Source organism: Lingula anatina, chromosome 2, assembly GCF_051362555.1.
Source record: "Lingula anatina isolate TDL-2025a chromosome 2, LinAna3.0, whole genome shotgun sequence".
Lineage (NCBI taxonomy): Eukaryota > Metazoa > Brachiopoda > Lingulata > Lingulida > Lingulidae > Lingula > Lingula anatina.
Window position 1 is genome coordinate 16,821,000 of NC_141768.1, and position 17,385 is coordinate 16,838,384.

At 38.6% G+C, this 17,385-nt stretch overlaps 2 protein-coding genes across 4 annotated transcripts in view; one reads left to right on the forward strand and one right to left on the reverse strand.

The window, feature by feature from the left end:
• On the reverse strand, positions 1-11,264 carry LOC106177382 (uncharacterized). Its single transcript, XM_087005590.1, has 21 exons — positions 11,085-11,264; positions 10,448-10,594; positions 10,148-10,289; positions 9,791-9,873; positions 9,267-9,558; positions 8,954-9,040; positions 8,540-8,692; positions 8,041-8,166; positions 7,803-7,877; positions 7,415-7,486; positions 7,167-7,229; positions 6,588-6,879; positions 6,171-6,345; positions 5,643-5,859; positions 5,213-5,317; positions 4,236-4,844; positions 3,799-3,921; positions 2,410-3,559; positions 1,137-2,184; positions 759-906; positions 1-344 (listed from the first exon to the last, which is right to left on the reverse strand). Exons 1-21 carry the CDS (start codon positions 11,262-11,264, stop codon positions 1-3), a joined length of 5,631 nt encoding a protein of 1,876 aa, XP_086861716.1.
• Positions 11,181-17,385, forward strand: part of LOC106178563 (uncharacterized) — a 16,887-nt gene continuing 10,682 nt past the window's right edge. For 2 of the 3 annotated variants that reach the window (XM_087005587.1, XM_087005589.1), the window contains exons 1-8: positions 11,181-11,278; positions 12,900-13,083; positions 13,914-14,063; positions 14,398-14,557; positions 14,921-15,033; positions 15,430-16,148; positions 16,582-16,790; positions 17,206-17,343. In XM_087005587.1, the coding sequence (XP_086861713.1) occupies positions 12,907-13,083; positions 13,914-14,063; positions 14,398-14,557; positions 14,921-15,033; positions 15,430-16,148; positions 16,582-16,790; positions 17,206-17,343 (1,666 nt within the window). In that variant the 5' untranslated portion in view covers positions 11,181-11,278; positions 12,900-12,906. Of the gene's footprint in view, positions 11,279-11,550; positions 12,113-12,899; positions 13,084-13,913; positions 14,064-14,397; positions 14,558-14,920; positions 15,034-15,429; positions 16,149-16,581; positions 16,791-17,205; positions 17,344-17,385 lie in introns of those variants that run through there. The other variant, XM_087005588.1, reaches the window with a different exon arrangement.

Below are 17,385 nucleotides of genomic sequence, written 5' to 3' on the forward strand. Positions count from 1 at the left end.
CTATACGACACTCTCGTCTGTCATTGGGTCTTTGGTGGAACTTTGCGGCGATATCTCCTCCGTAGAATTGTTATTCTGTTTTTCATTGGAGATGCAGTTCTTCCTTTGCCTTTCTTGTTGATTATCTATTGGTTTTTGTGTTGTTTCGTATATCTTTATAACTCTAACCATATTTCTTGTTTTCATAAATGTAAGAATCAAATACCCTAAGATAGCAATGCATATAATGACGGCTGCTATTACTAGCAGGACATAAAATGTGTTTAAAATAATGTTTCTCACAGCTGCCACAAGAGGTTCGCTTTTAAACTTCAAGTGATTTCTGTAGGTTGCTTTGTCATATTCTGAAACAAAAGTGAAGTAAAGTTTGCTAGATGTAAATTTACACGCAATATTGCTGTAAATCAAAAGTTTGTGGCAACGAGTCTGCAAGTAATGTTTTATTGCTGCAAATCTGCGAAAGGAATTGAATTTTGGAGCAAATTTCTAAAAGGGTAGTTTCTGCTGTACTTAACAACATACAAATTTGTCCTTAAAGGAAACAGTGATTTTTCTTTAATGATGCTGATGATGATAAAAGCAAAAGTAAACTTAAATCATGTGGCAATAATCCAAATTAAAACCTACATTTATAACACACCTGTAAGTAATGGTTATTTAATGCATTATTTTCTTTACAATAATACCTGGCAGTTGTTATTTTCACTAATCGATATACTCTCGTTGTTGCACTTGTGTAAATTTACATCTGAGCTCACCTTGGTACGTTTTAGGCTCCACCTGGCGGAAGTTGCAGGGCAAAATATCTAATCTTAATGTCCTAATGTCAAATTGTATGTCACAGAAACCTTGTAGTTCAGTGCGGTATACACAAAGTTCATCTCGGTATGCTTTTATTTTTTCTGCCTGGAAAGACAAAATATCATTCAGACATGCTAATTTTACCGTAGGTTAAAATATAATTTCTTCATGGCAATTTTATTTTCAACAAAAAATAAGACGCTCTTTTCTTTCGATCTCCTAAAATAAGTTGTATAAGACGCTTCAAATTTTCTTTCAAAACGTTAAATCAAACGCTTAAGACCTCAAGATGCACTTCAAAACGACCTATGCCTTCATACAAAATTCAAACTCACTTGTTCTCTATTAAACCTCTCCACAATATCGTGTATTCCAGAGAGCTCATTTCTCATGTGTTCCGTGTACGACTTCATTGACACATTATTGATGAAGTTGACGTTCTCGAAAATCTCCCAATTCGAATACTCTAGATTAAGATCCAGGCGAGCTGTCAGAAGGTCGTAAAACTGCAGCTCCTCCAGCACGTCCACTGTCATAAGCTGGCTGGCAGCCGTAATGATGAGGTAAACGCACAGACCAGCCACGGCGCCCAGGATCAACTTCGGAATTAATGTTGTTTGGAAAACCATATAGCTTATCTTTTTCATCCCTTGAAGAAATGTGAGAAAGGCCAAAGAGATGTAGTGGAATATCAAAAATAGAACATGTGTCACCCGCTGTCTACCTGAGGCTGCAACACTGTTATCTTTCGTCCTGACAGACTTAGATTGGAAAATCTCAATCTTTTGTGCCAGTGCTTTGTTTTCTTCTATTTTTGCCTGTGTTTCACTCTCAACAACCCTTTCTTCAAAGCCTTTCAGTAGTTGGACCACAAATATGTACGTTCTGGTACTTCGAAATATCAGTAGAAGTACATCTAACAGGGCAAAAAACGCCATTAGAGCCTGGTAGATGAAACGTAACCCGGAGAGTTGCTTCAGTTGCTGCACTTCTTCACTAGTCTCTCGAATACGTTCGAAAGTTTCCTGTTCTTCGTCTGCGCGTTCTATGTTAAATGCCGTTTTATTGTCGAATGATGAGACAAGTGACGAACTGCTTAATGTTTCGGTTTGCAAGGTTCCACCAGCCGTGTTATCACTCTGATCAACGATGTCCACCTCCGTGTAGGTGACATAGGTTCGCTGAGAGTCCGTTTCCCGGGGGATTGATGCCTCGGTCCCTGATCCGTCAACACCGGGGCAAATTGTAGGAATACCGAAGTCTAACGTGGGAATATCGACATTGAAGTCTACACCAGGCACGTTTATACCCGGCCACGTTACGTTTGGGAAGTTGAAATCAGGAATGAAAGATGTTGCAGTGATTGGAAATTCTAAATCAAATCTGAAAAGAAAAATATTTTATCTATTCATATTTTGCCCGGCTCAATTTATATGTATTTGCTTACTCTATGAATATCTAAAAACATGCACGCGTCCCCAAATTAAAAAAAAACGTATATTTCATCTTAATCATACATACCACATAGTTCATATCTGGAGAAAAATGGATGGGATAACTGTAAGATGAATAAATAACAGCATATATAGGGCTTTGAACCATACTTACTTTTTGAGAAGATTCACAGGAACGAACTCTATGTCTGGGACGGAATCAATGCCAAGAAAATCGATGAACCCGACATCTATTGGCGGAAAACTGAGTTCACCAGTTAACACTTTGACTGCTTGGATAAAAGTGTATAATCCTCGCGGGATAGCCAGCCAGCCATTGTTTCGTACTTGACGAAGCCATCCTTTGAACCTCCTGAATACGCGACCGATTTCTCCAACTACCTTGTCGTGGTACGTGGTATTAAATTGCTGAAGCAAAACCTGCAATTCTTCCAGTCGCCTCTCGACGAGTTCCCCAATTTGATGACTCACTATGGTGGATAAATTGAACATCTGCAAGCGATGGAACCTAATGATATTGCTCATGTTTTGTCGCATCTCCTTCATCAGTTCTTTCATATACGTGCTGCATGCCCTTTGCATATCAGTTGCCTGGTATTGTTGGCGGGCTATGTCCTGCTCACGATGGCGGTCCATACTCAGAGCAACGCCATCCATGGCTTTACCCTCCTGCTCAACAAACTCAACTAGACCGTTAAGCGTCTGGATATCATGGTGGTGTATAAGTGACAAGACGGCTAGAACCACAGTGAAGTTGAACACCAGGCTATATGCTATACGGAATATCGCTACCCAAACAATGAATATCAGATGTCTACCTTGAAGTTCGTTACTGTGAACGTATTCCATATCGGCTCTCTCTGCATCTTTCCCTGTTCTCCAGCGTGGTCTTTTGGCAATCGTCCCTTTGTTCTGAGGAACCTTCGGCTTTGTCACCTCGGCGTAAATAACGAGGCCAACAAGCGTCACTGCAGCAAACGCGGCTGTAGCTATTAAAGGCGTTAACGTTTTCCAAGGATCTTCTGGCGTTTTTAGCAATAATACTGCGTGTGATACCTCCCTTTCCTTACTCCTTTTAGAGTCAACATGTGCCAGGACAATTTGAAATGTATTGATGCCATCGAGAATATTGACAAAGAAAAGCCTGTCAGTTGGCTGTTTGTTAACGGAGACAGTAGGCAGACCAAATACCACTCTGAACTGCCTGGGACAGTTCACAATAGCATCGTACTTTATCAACTCTTTCTCGGATATCCCATCGATTATGATAAAGCCAACATACCCGGGGCACCCTGATAGCTCACCTGTAAACAATGATGTGCATAAACTTTGCAAATGGCATCTTCGTGCGTAAAACATCGTTTCTTTGAAAGAATGCAAAAAAGTAAAAGAATTGATAGCAAAAATAATTTCGAACTTAAAACACGTACCGGTTTCTTTTACAATATAATTTTTCTTAAGGTAGTTTATAGGGCGGGTTTACCAATGAAAATGTGCTTTATAAACAAATATCAAACATATAACCATCTCACTCATGGCAAACCTTCTATTGTGATCTCCCACATCCTTTTTGTTTTGCGGAAAACCAAATCTGCTTCAAGAGAATCATCATTTTGAATGCGTGCACTTGAATTACTGAAGAATGACCTCCACACACTTTCGTTTCCTGAAACAAGTAAAACATTTTGCGTTAGAAGTTTTGCTTTTCCCAATTGTTAAAGTCATGTTGAGATACGTTTCGGTTTGTTACAAGATCTTTAGCAGAGAGAGAGAGAGAGAGAGGGGAAGAGAGAGAGAGAGAGAGAGGGATTAATAATGTTCGTTTCTAGCAACATTCCAGTGTTGTAAACGTACATGTACGTCTTTGTCATATAGCATTACGAGCGACGGACAGAGAAAGGGAGAGAGCGTGGCGCTTAATTAGTATTCTCAAAGGAAAAAGAATTTTGTATAAAACGTGTCATTTGTAATGATATTCACCAGATACGTCAAATTTTAAAAGTGGATCACTGTCTCCCTTAAGGACGTAAGACTCCAATAACGGGACTGCGTCACGGAAAGAGACCGGTGTTCCGAGAGGAGAGTGTAAAGCTTGCTCGGGATATAACTTGGTTATGTCTAAATGGCATCCCTTGTCATGGTGACTCATGATTTCATGCCAATTGGCCGTGTTTATTGCAAATGGGGTTTCCACCTGCACGTTGGTTACGTACTGTCCGCTTGCGTGCGAAGGGTTTCTAATCCTAATCTTAGCTCTCTCCAATTTTCTGGGCGCATGCGCACTTAGTGTAAACTTTTCCCTATTTGATTTGCGCAATCCCCGTAATATAATGTTTCGTCCAGAAATGTCAATGAACGAATCGTGACTTATTGAAAGAAAATCGTTTTTGACTGTGTCTCTTCCGCTGTAATCCTCGGTTCCAAGAACTCTTCGGTCGAAATTTTCGTTCAAGTCAAGAGTAGCTCCGTCGAAGGAAACTTTATATGTGAAACTGTACAGCTCGCCAGGTGGTTTATAACTGAGAGAACAGCTGAACTGTTTTTTGATATCCATTAGGTAGGGGGTCAGAACAAATTCTGCAACGTCACCTGTGGATGCAGAATATGTTTTGCAATTATCATTTCTTAGAGACGCAATAAAAATGTATTTTAAAATAGCTTCTTTCAATTTATGATTGATCAAACGGAATTTTAAAAAATGCTTCAATGTTAAATTGTTTAAAAACATTTAAACGGTTACACGCTTTCGCGAGCCAATAGACTGCACTACTGCATCGATCTTAATTTTCGCATATCAATTTTAAAATGCCCACCTCAAGTCACATGTATGATATTCCAAGGAATGAGATTTATGTTAATTTATACAAAGTGTTACTCGCTAGCACATGAAAACTGTGACTACTGTGACTTAATTATTATTACGAATTCATAACTGTAAGGCGTAGAGTGAGGCTCACCTGTGGCACACTCTTTTGGTACTTTTACGCACTCGGGTAGGTAGGCATTCTTGCAGCTGTCTTGGTTATAGCATTCTAGTTTACAGCATGTGTTCCTGTCTACCCCTTAACAAAGCAATGGAAGACACATTTCTTGAAGTTACATTTCAGTTTTGCATCTAAGATTCTTCAACTGTCGACATAGTCATCTTTTGTAATATATATATATATATATATATATATATATATATATATATAAGCTACTTCGGTTTCTTATTCCGATCATAACCAGATTCTTAAGAGGTTCGAAACTAAAATTGACAAAATGAACATTCTGAGAGTTACACTGTGCCAAAAGCAATTTTCGAAAAAAATACAGAAAAGTTTTTAAGCCTAGCGCTGTCACTAGGTAGAAAAAAGGAATTTTTATTGTACGGAATAAAATGCTTACGATGAAGTAAATTTGAATAATCGGCTGGGCAGCTTGTCGTGTCTTTATTATCTATGCACTGTTGGCATAACTTGAAGTTTCTCATGCATTTTTCGTTTGGAAACGATAGCTCGGCTTCTTCATTAATCTCTTGACCAAATACCTCAGTGAGAAGCGGGTTGTTGTCCACGCAGTAGGCAGTCCGGGGTTCAATGGCCAGCCCAGTGACGGCGTCTGGCTGCAGTGGAACACAATACAAAATGCATGATTAGCCAGCTGCACTGTCAAGGGGCGGTAAGCAATTTTTTCGAATCAGTCACGTGTTTGGAATAAGTTTCTACAACCAACGTACTCTTTTCAAAAATACCTGTATGGTCTATTAACTTACTTATGCTTGCATTATGATCCATCTGGATTTATACGCTATTACTTGCGAACATCCTGCTTTAACGTTCTAGCAGAAGAGACCAGCGCTAGTCCATTCCTCACTGTTTATTCTAAATTCCGCTCCCTCCCTCACACAAGACAAATGCAGTTGCCTACATGTACCTGTTTGTAACAAGGCTCATCCAAGGTCCTGTACGAGTAGGCATCTCCGTCCACGTAGGTTGGTGGACATCTTTTGAGATCATGGTTTTTTGAGTCGCAATATATTTTTCTTATTGCAGTCGTTCTATTCCTAAGCCAGCTTAAAGCAACTGTGTATCCATCCGGCATCGGTTGCCTAAAAACAAAGAAGACATAATTTATTGAATGACCAATTTCAATAAACTTAACCATAAAGGTTACACTCCATAGGAGTTTCGTTATTTAGTTAAAACAGCAGTGCGAAACTTTGGGAATGGATTAATCAAGGCAGTCCTGGTCCCACACATCAAATTTTGAACTGGCTTCTCCATGTCCTCTTAATCTTTGTACCTTATCCTACATGTTAGATTATAGACACCTAAAGCCCTTTCCACGTACCTGCAATAATTTTCCACAATCTCATTGAACGAATCAAGATCATGACCCGAGAGATTTGTGCGGAAATAAGCGTTATCGGACTGGCCGGGATGAGTTCCGGTAAACTCTGGAAACAGGTTTGCCGTTAGTAAAGTAAGCGTGACATTGACGCCAGTTCCTCGAGAACCGGTCAAGGTGATGTTTTGTAGTCCATTCTTTTTGAGACGAAAGTCAAAACGTAGTTGTTTCGATACGTGGAGATTTTCCACGAACATGTTGCTGGTCTGGTACACCAGTTTGTATTCACTGGGATCTGAAACAAAGTGGTTTTGTTACAGTGATATAAACATACCTCCGCGAGCAGAAGGGTGCATATACTTACACTTAATACTTCAGTGTGACTACAGCAACTCTATATTTTGGTTATGGTCAAAGAAATCTGACCACGCTATCCTAAGCAAACCTATCACTATCTTATTGCTGTACTAACCATAACCAACAGGAACGAATATTTGGTGGTGGATTAGACTAACACGGGCTTCGTTTATTAAGGGAATGTTAAGGTAGAAATTATCTAAAGTTTCTGTCGTATGCTATTACCTTCGACTTGCTGGTAGTGTTTATTCTTTTCAGGTGTAACCCTTGAAAGCGGACGAGAGGGATCTGAAATAGAACACTTAATTAAATAGTTTCATTATGTAGTCTTTTATTATTCACTTTTAAACCATCTATCCAGGTACATGTACATGTAGGTATAAGATTTAACCGTAGGTTATATTTATTTTCTATTTTGACTCAGGAGTAAGCTTTATTTATTCGAGGTATTGATAATCTCCATCCTTACTAACGTATGCAAAATCTGTTAATTTTCCCACTGCACTGATTAACTTCGTATTCGTCTTCTTCACATTTTCTGCACTCTAAATACATAAATTTATATATTAAAATGTATATACCACCAAACATAGTACACAAAATCACTTCGTTTTTCAAGTTGTTATTTTTTTAATATTGAACAAATGGTTCACTAGAAATAATAAGAAAACAATTCATATATTTTTATTTTATTAAATTCACAATAGTTTTCTGTGACCAATTTACATTTTAACTTCATTGGAATCCTTTATTTATTTATTATTATTGTTTTTTTTTTTTGAGGCATGCATATTTTGTGAACAATGTGGGTGTGGCATTTGCGGAAGTGAACCGAAAAATATCAAAGCACTTGCACTTGACCTTTGCACTGCAAATCTTGCTCATAACTGCACTGCTCACTCTCGTAATGGTCGTCTGGACAATTAGTTTGGCACTCTGAAAACAATTAATCAGCGTCAGCTATTATTCGTCAAGTAATTACCCTTGATATAGCATACGGCCACACAAGCCCCTGTATGTTAAAAGGGGTATTTAATTTGAAACCAATAAGTAAAATATTCAAACAAAATTTTGCCGTTTTGTACTACATTGTACTTACGTTCACAATGATAACCATTCCCAAAAGTCCCGTTTTTACACAAGCACTTGAAAGAACCATTCAGGTTGTTACACGTGGAGTGTTCAGGACAGTTGTTCAGAGAAGGAGAGATGCATTCGTCGATATCTAAATTGAATCATAAACAAACGTTGTCGTTTAAAATGTTAATGTTGATCCTTCATACTTATTAACAGATATGCCCTAACACAATTTACTTTCTTGGGCCACTTTTGTTGTGGCTGCAAGTGCTGGCTAATTGCATTTACAGCCTGGGCTTTTGTGAATAGACCTGGTAATATGACCGAGTACATAAATTAGTATTACATAGGATATTTGGTTACCCTCTACCAGGGCGGCAGATAAATTATGTGCACTTTTCTCTAACTATACCGTAAGAAAAAATGTCATGAATTAGCCAGAGACATTTCTGTGAATATTAAGTGAAAAAAATCAATCCGTGGCCCTGGTAGAGTGTACATCCGATGTGGTAGGCCCCTACCTAGGCAGGTGCTGTTGATTAATTCAAACCCTCTGGCGCATATGCACTGATTTTCACCCGGGTCACAAGACACAAGGCTCTGGCTGCTGGAACTCGGGCACACACTCGTAGAGAGACAATACCGGTTAGGGGTAAAGTGTGCACTTCTTAAATCTGTAAAAGCAAAAGAAGTTTATCGGTTGGAAAATAGTGGTCACGCTTAGGGTATACTATGAACCGAGAAGGTTAATTTTTCACATTCCTAAGAACAGCAACGTATTTTACCTCGAACAACACTAAAAGTGTTCACAACCAAAATTCTGTCATTATTATTGATTTCGTTCGCACGAAGCGAGGTATCCAGCACAAGAAGCACAATAATTATACAGCTACCACAGTCTCTCTCTCTCTCTCAGATGTATTAAGTTCCCATACCAAACACTTTGACACTATCATTATGGGTCAGCTGGTCTGCTTCAACACGTGAGTACGTCCTTTTCTTGAAGTAAATCTCCACAGACACTGAAATATTGATTATAATTTAAACTTCACAATTATTATAAGTCGACATATTTTGCATCTCGTGGACTGACTAAAAAAGCATACCACCTTTGAAATGTAACAGAAACGGTTCGAAAAAATTGGAACACATCAATTCCTCATGACACAAGGTTTGCAACTAAAGAAGAAACACACATATGTACTGGTAGATAGATCGATACTGATAAATATGTAGATAGACAGATACCGGTTTCGTTTCGTAATAATTCTCTGGGTAAATAAATGGTCATCATCGCTCGCGGAAGGAACATGCACGCTGTCTGAGCCACAGTAACAAGTGTCAACACGGTAACAGTTGCCAGCATTAGTTTTTTAGCTGCCACTCCCCTGTGTTGAACGGTGGCCCCTCTAACGCTAGCGTTCAGTGTGACGTGGTCGACCCCAAGAGTGGAGATGGAATCGACTGGTGTAGCGTGACTGTGGCCTTCTACCAATCCCTTGGTTTTTGAGGCAGTCTGGATACCATTCCCCTGTGTGCGCTTTAGGACAAATGAACAAACACAAGGAGAAGTGGTCGTAATATCTTAATTAAGACGATCGTCACAATAAATTTTTTCAAAGGCGTCCATTAGAAAAGAAAGATGGTGAAAGAACTGTATCTATTGATAACAAGCTGTGCGTCTTATTGACCTTGTGCATCTATTGGCGTCGGTTATGAGTTTGTTATTTTTATTATATTAAAATATGAAAACAGTTGAATCTTTATGATACCTGAGTACACTCCTGCTCCTGGCTTGTCTCAAATGCTCTTCGCATTCGCTGTATTAGAGAGGTAGGCTCCAGTCGTTTTGGTTCTGTGAATACACAGACAGACATAGGATTAAACTTTAATACAGCATCAATAGTTTGATTATGATTTAAGGCTACCAGTAAGTAATTCTGATAAACTGTACCTGAATTTTTATAAATGATATTTGCTTCCGCAGACGCCAATGTGTGCGACTATACAGTTATTCACCTTTGAAGATAGGAATTTTGAATCTGTTTAACACATGTTTTCTAGAATCCAAAATAAGGTTTTCTTCAATTAAACAGTGTAGGGTTATTTTTGTAATACAAAATGCTTACCATAAACGTTTTCAGTTTTTGTAACTCGACGTCGGCGGTACATAATCACAATCGCTGTGCTTGCTGTCAGTATCACGGTCACACCAGAAGCAATCAGAAGTATCTCTACCGTGTTGAGGGTATTGTCATCATGTTTGGAGTCCTATAATGCAAATTTAGAATTTAGATTGATAACGAGTTGTTTATGTTTAAATCCATGAAACGTAGAACAGCCGTAGAAACAGGGTACATGCAAGACAGATGATTGATTGAAATGCATAGATATTCTCTGTGTTTTCGGAAATGTTTTTTAATACTTACGATCTGTATCATCATAATTTTTCTGCCTGTATCATTCTGAAGATCCTTCCACATCGTAATCCCATTGAGATCGGCATTCGTTTTTGCTTGAAATTCCAGAAAAACACGGATACTTTGGTTATCGCTATCTTTAAGCTTCACGCCGCCCTAGAATTGGACATGAACCGTCGATTTCATTACGTTTGTGTATTTTTACATTTTTATTTTTACTTATGACCTGTTTGTTGTCACTGTGTTTGCGCTCCGGTCCATAAATGTGTGACATAACACGTGCAGGTGCACGTACATGCGTGCTTGTGGAGTCATTCCACACTTATAGAGCGCACACACACACACACACACACACACACGGGTCCAGGGGACACAGTTTTTAACATATATACACATACTATCATAACCAAAAAAAAAAAAAGATTTAAGACAAAAAAAAAAAAAAAGAAATATATTGTCACGTGTATTCCCCCCCCCTTTATTTTGTATGATCTATGGTGTGTTGTTATGTTGCCTATTATGGTTTCAAACCGTGAGTAGATATGCTATTACTCATGCCGCCGTCTTCACCATCTGGCCACTGGGTAACAAATCATTTTTCGACCTCTCATTTCCCCACGACACAATCTGAACTGACTTAACTCACGTGTAAGTTATGCCTGATAACCAAGACATCAAGTAATTCCGGGTTTGGAATGCTGAATTCCTCTGTCCTGTGAAATGACGCAGCGTCACATGGCGTGTCGTGGTTCACTGACGTCGTGTTGTTCTTGGCACGTGCTATGCCGTACACAAGAAGAAGAACACATTGCAGCAGGAAGAACATCGAGGCGAAATTAAGTAAGCATCTGAAACAAATGCTGCGTTAATGTTTAAGCATGGTATTTTATAAGTAGTTATATCTACGGCAATTGTGCTGCAGTTTATTTAACTGAACTCACCTTAAAGGATTATACATGTAGAAGCTTATTCCCCAATGATAACACGGTCAGCAACAATGAATAATATATCGAACCCTGGATAAATATGACTGTGTCATTATCAAATTACCCCTCGTATTTAAATGCTATATCCGGATGACAAGATGTATTATAATCACATTACGTACTTGCTGTTATACATCTTCATCATACTATGTGTGTAGCATCACACTAAAAGCGAAAGATTTTGTTTCCGTAAAAATTTTAAGCAAAATACAACAAAAACGGAAACAAACAAACAAACACGAAAATTGAAATCAAACGAAAAAGTATTTAACACAATTCTGCAAATCAACAAAAAATCGTTAAGATAAATGTTTGGTATTTCGTCACAGAATTACTTAAAAAAATTAACACTAATCACACCCTTACCAGAAAGTTCACCAGTAACCTGTAGCCTTCCCAGTGTGCTGCCTACTAGTCTAAAATGAATGGTACGTCTTATCAAATCTACCCTGAAACAATGGACTCACTGGAACAAGAAGATAACGTTGTAAAATGAAAGCAAGCAAGTTCCACGGCGTCTGCTCTTTATTACTTTCTGCTGCCGAACTTTGCTACTTACGCCTTTTTTTTCTTATAAACGTCATGAACTGACTCAGCAAAAAATTCAATGAAATGTTCATTGAAAGTGATAAGCCGGACGTAGCACAATTCAGTCGTCGCAATTCGAGGATGAGGTACAGTGTATCAGGTAAGGGTGCAGAATCTGTGTGCTTTTATCTCGGCGCCAGTGCGTGTGTGTGTGTGTGTGTGTGCTCGGCTCAAGTGTAGGTTGCAAAGGAGCCGTGCGATGAAATCGTATGCGATTTTCCGTGCGATTTTTTTTTCATCGAAAGTGTCTTCGGACTACAGTGAGTATGTTTACATTATTCATGAGAGCAGAGTATTTCATCCAAATTATCTTGAACTCAGGTCGGGAAAACCCGATCTGTTTATTGAACAGTGACCATACGATTCAATTTCAATGCACCCGTGATTTCTTTGCTGTATTCTCAGTGCAAGTTCACCAAAGAATTTAATACCGAACGATAATTGTGCAATGTCACCGCTTGCCCCCACACGGAAGTCGCACGAAAAGTGACAGTGGGGCAGTATTATACGGACGTACGGACATCGTGCGTTAATCGCATTACTTTCTCTACAAAATTTATTGTGCATCTCTTCTGTCAAAATTATGTACATAAATAAACATTTTACACACGAAACTGACTTCTTGCACCAAATGGAGCTTTCATGTGTTATTAGTTTTAGCCAGGTGGTCACAAAGTGTTAAAAAATACGCTTTCCCAAGTTATCGGCCTCCCTTCAGAAGTGCTTGAACCCCTAAGTAATCTATGATGAGATAAAATGTTGTCTGTTCTTTCCAGTCCTTTTTGTTTTATTTTCATTTATTTAATTTATTTCGCAATTAATTTACATATTCTGTCTAAACACATTTACTGGGTTAATTTGCATACTGTTTTGTATTTCATTTTCAGCAGCAAAATGATTCATGATATTGTTTTGCAAATCGTCGTCTTTCTGGGCGTATATTTAACTGCCAGTCGGGGCCAGAACACAGCTTACCAACCATTAGAGTCAGCAGAGGAGTTCACCATTGATGAAATACAAGAAAGCATCCACGATCTACCATCTCTGTTGGTTATACGCATGGGGTTTAAGGTAAGGATACTTATTTTGTCAATACAAATAATGTACATGCGTCAGATATCGCGAATTGACTAATTGATACTGTTATTGACTTTGATTTTGATATAGTTATTGGTGCCGATATTGATCCTAACACTGATATTAGTATGTGTCTGTGGGCATGATAAGAGAAAGAAGACCCGTTTTTGGGTATGCGTTGGTTGTGTTGGAATGTTTTCCCCGCACAGGGAAATTGTGATTAGTGGCTAGACAATGGCCTTTACATTGTGATAACTGCCATTGAAACATTTGATTAAATATTTGTTGTATGAGTGTGTCTTTGTATACAATGTCCGGAAAGGGGGAGCTATCTGGGTTATCGTAATGCGTTCGCTATTTGAGAAGATAAATTCACAAAGCAGGGCTGCGGTGAGGGACGGAAAACAAGACCCCCCCCCCCCCCCCTTCCCCGCTCTTCCACCTCACGCGTCACGCTTAGATGTAGGGCCCACTTGGACTTCGACATTGGTTGACTGGGGTCTCGGGTAACCATGCAGTATTTCAATGGTTTATCACAGTATACATTTGCCTTTGCAAAAATGCAGAGGTGGACAGTGTCCCTACCCCCCCCCCTCGCCCCCCGCCATATTTTATCTGTCAAAGTCCATCTGTTTTCAAAATCTTAAAAACAACAGCTCTTATATATCTTATTTTTTCTTATTCTGATTTTTAAAAGTTACATTTTTTGCGTGATTAAATATTGTACAATTCCAAATTGTTTGCAGAAAGAAATATGCAAGTAGTAATCGTTTGAGTGGAGAAATTGAAGGGCATTTGCTGAACGACTTGCCATAATTTTGCAGGGGTCAGTTAGCTTTCGAGAAAGCGAAGACTTCAAGGTGATCGTCAAAGCTCGGACTAATTCTAGTCGAGAGCTTAAACAAGTTGTGAAATATAGTTTCGCAAGAATTAGCACCAACGAAACGCCAGAAAGTATTGCTCTCCTGCAAGTGGTACGTGTATTCTTCTCAAGTCAATCTCTGTTTTGATACGTGTTAAATCAGGTATCAGAGTAATATTATTAAGAAAAAATATGTAAAAAGCGCTTGTCACGTTTTCATTCTATTTATTTGTTATTCTTTTTGGTACGACAACCCTTTTTCCAGACATATGATAGCATGGCGAGCTGTGACAATTTAATGTAGATTTCAAACAAAAGGTATGCACCGTTAGTGGAATTTGATTGAAAATAGTCCATTATTAAAATATTCATACACTTATGAGATTTTACTTGTCATATCATATTGATAGTATTTGTTTGCATTAATTATCACTCTTGACCTACAGTGTGATGACACCCAATCTGCTCATTTGAATGATGTGACGTCAGAAATAGGCGTGGTCGTGGGCGTGTCCACGGGAGTGGTCCTGGTGGCATTGATACTGTTCTCAGTGTGGTGGCACAGGTATAAGGCTGATCAGGGGGAGGACATCGACTCTGCATACGGTATGGCCACTGCCATCTACATTACTTAGTAGATTTCCCGATTCCCCTTTGATTTTACTTTGATGACTATTAAAATGCACGTGAAATTTACTGCTCCAGTTTTATCTTTATCACATGACTGTTTTTTTGTAAAATAGAAACTTTTTGCCCAGAATTTGATAAAAATTAAGTAGTTAGCAATCAATGAAATAAAAATGTTTTTTATTCCCTTATTCACATGTTAGTTCGCATTTTATTGTGACGTAATAGGGTATGAATATACATGTAAGGAAACCTTCCTGTTCGCAATGTTATATCCCCATATATACTTGTATATTAACTCTGTAGACAGTAAATAAATTATTTTTTATTGAAATGAGACAGAAATGGAATTTATTGAGCCAGAATACAACAAAACAGGGACTTTCGGAGTGGAGCTTAAGAAAACTCATTCACCATACTTGCTTAGAAAAGCTCTTCAGCCCAGCGATTCTGTGGTAAGGCATCGGGAACAAAACCGCGCTAATAATTTAAAGACCGTCGTAGACGATAGTGTAGAACAAACTGTTACGTGATAATAAAAGGCCAACAATACATGCACAGTGTAACAGCATGCAAGCTTATCGTGTATTGTAATAAACACTGTAAGTTCCCGCTGAACAATTTATGAACTTCAAATTGGGAATTTAAGTAAATAAATAGTTTGAAATATTGAAATAACATCAAATGTATAACGAGTCATAATATCAAACAAAAGAAGAGACCAAGAGATGAAAATAGAAGATAAGTAACATTTATGAAATAATAATGCTCCTTAAGAAACAAATAAGTAATAAAAAAGTTTTTCGCACTTATTGTAAACTGTCTTATAGAAAACATATGACGTATTTCAGGATTCAGATGTATCCTCTACCACAAGCGACACAGACGCAGGGACAGACACCCAAAAAAGGCGGAAGAAACACGAAACAAAGGCTAAGGCTGACATATTGGATTCTGAATCGAATACTTCTCCAATAAGTGTCAGATCAGCGCGCCTGATTTTTGATAAACCGAACAGAAGTTATGACCACAACGTCAGGGGCCTCGCGTTGCCGTCCACAGAGTACACATTACAGGTGAAGGCAGAAGTTTATACTCCAACCGCGAGGCGGGAACCCAAGGCTCCCTCCCCCTTGGCACTTCACAAGACACACCGACTAAAAACGTCCAAATCTCCCAGCGAAGAAAAAGAGGAAGAAAATGATAATCTCTGCACTTTGGATAAAGATAATGGAATCAAAAATGCATTGATAAGCAGATCAAAGGATAAAATGCTGGGAGTTGACAATCCTGCTATAATTATACATGAGGTTAATGGCGAAGCAGACATTGTGAATGGCATCTCTAAGCCTCAAGACACCAATACCGCTCCTGTAGATACGCTGGAAAAGAACCCTGGCATACTGCCCCATCACTGGAGACAAAAAGAAGAAACAGAACCAAAATCGCCCGCCGTCTCAGAAAGAGTAGCCATTTTCAACAAAGGAGCCGATGTAAAGCAAAAAGGGGGAACGATAGATGCTACTGTGGCGGAAGCAAAAACTCAACGAAGAGGAGGAGGTGGGAAAAAGTAGGTTGTGGCAAATTACAATGGTTTATTGCAAGATTGTTGCATTTTACCCCATGTCTTATAGTCATTTCTTTATGAGTCTTTGTATATCCTTAAAATGCTGCGTTTATGGCAAATTATGGTGCCAGGATACATACTTGTAAGGGCAAAAATAACAGTCCTAACTGAGTTTCAAAAGTAAGTATACTGCCTGATAGTCTAATGTTACTATGAAGGTTTGCAGATATAACATTAACTTATCAATTCTTCCAAGTCTAGGAATACAACCTGTGACCCCTTAAATCTTCCACAGGCAAGTCGTCAGCAACGCTCTCAATGCAACCACTAGACGACAATCATCTGCTAAACAGAAATCTAAAATTAAGCATCTGGTTCATATGTTCTAAATGTACACAATTTTTACTCATTATATCATCCCACATCTTCATTTCAGGTTTCATCCTGCCGCATTAACAATGTTGACAGTCCTTGGTATGATTTTTGCGGAATCCTTCTCTCAGGTGTATTTCGACGTTCTGGTGGACGTTATTATACATGTACCAAAAAATTCAACACTTGGCGCTGCTCACGTCTTTCAGCAACCTGGAAAACCCGTTGATGTCAATGCTTCTCGGTTTCCCAAAATGAAAATCCAAACTTTTAGTAAGTGCTGATTTTTTTTTTTTTTTTTTTTGGTACCGCAAACGGATTTAGAGTTTATTAGTGGCCAGGCCTGTGTACACTTGCCTCTCATTTACACCTACAATATGCCGTCTTAGGCGCTGTCAAAGTACTTGTGGTCTGATTTTCAACATTTTCTCCTTGTATTTTCCGTATTTATAGAATCTTTGTCATTTTCCTAGTGATAGTTAAGTTGGCAAGGTACATCAAAAATAAACTTCTTAACAAATTCCAATTTTTTTCTCTAACACGAAAAATTTCTTGGTCTATCATAGAGGGTAAAAGGATGAACATGGTTCACGTATATCACGCGTTAGTCAATGTCATGACGATTGTTCAATTTTGAGTCTTTGACAACATTAGACGTAATATTTTACACATTCCCTTGTTATTACAGCGGTTCATAATCTACACATGATCGTCATTACTGATCCGCCGTGCCAAGGACTGCATTGTGACCATGGTTGCGACTATGCCACCAACAAGTGCGTGTGTCGTGTTGGTTTTCAGTCTTTCAACGACACAAGCTGCCAAGGTACGTTGTAGCAGGATTTATACTATTTGGGAGCCTTTTTTG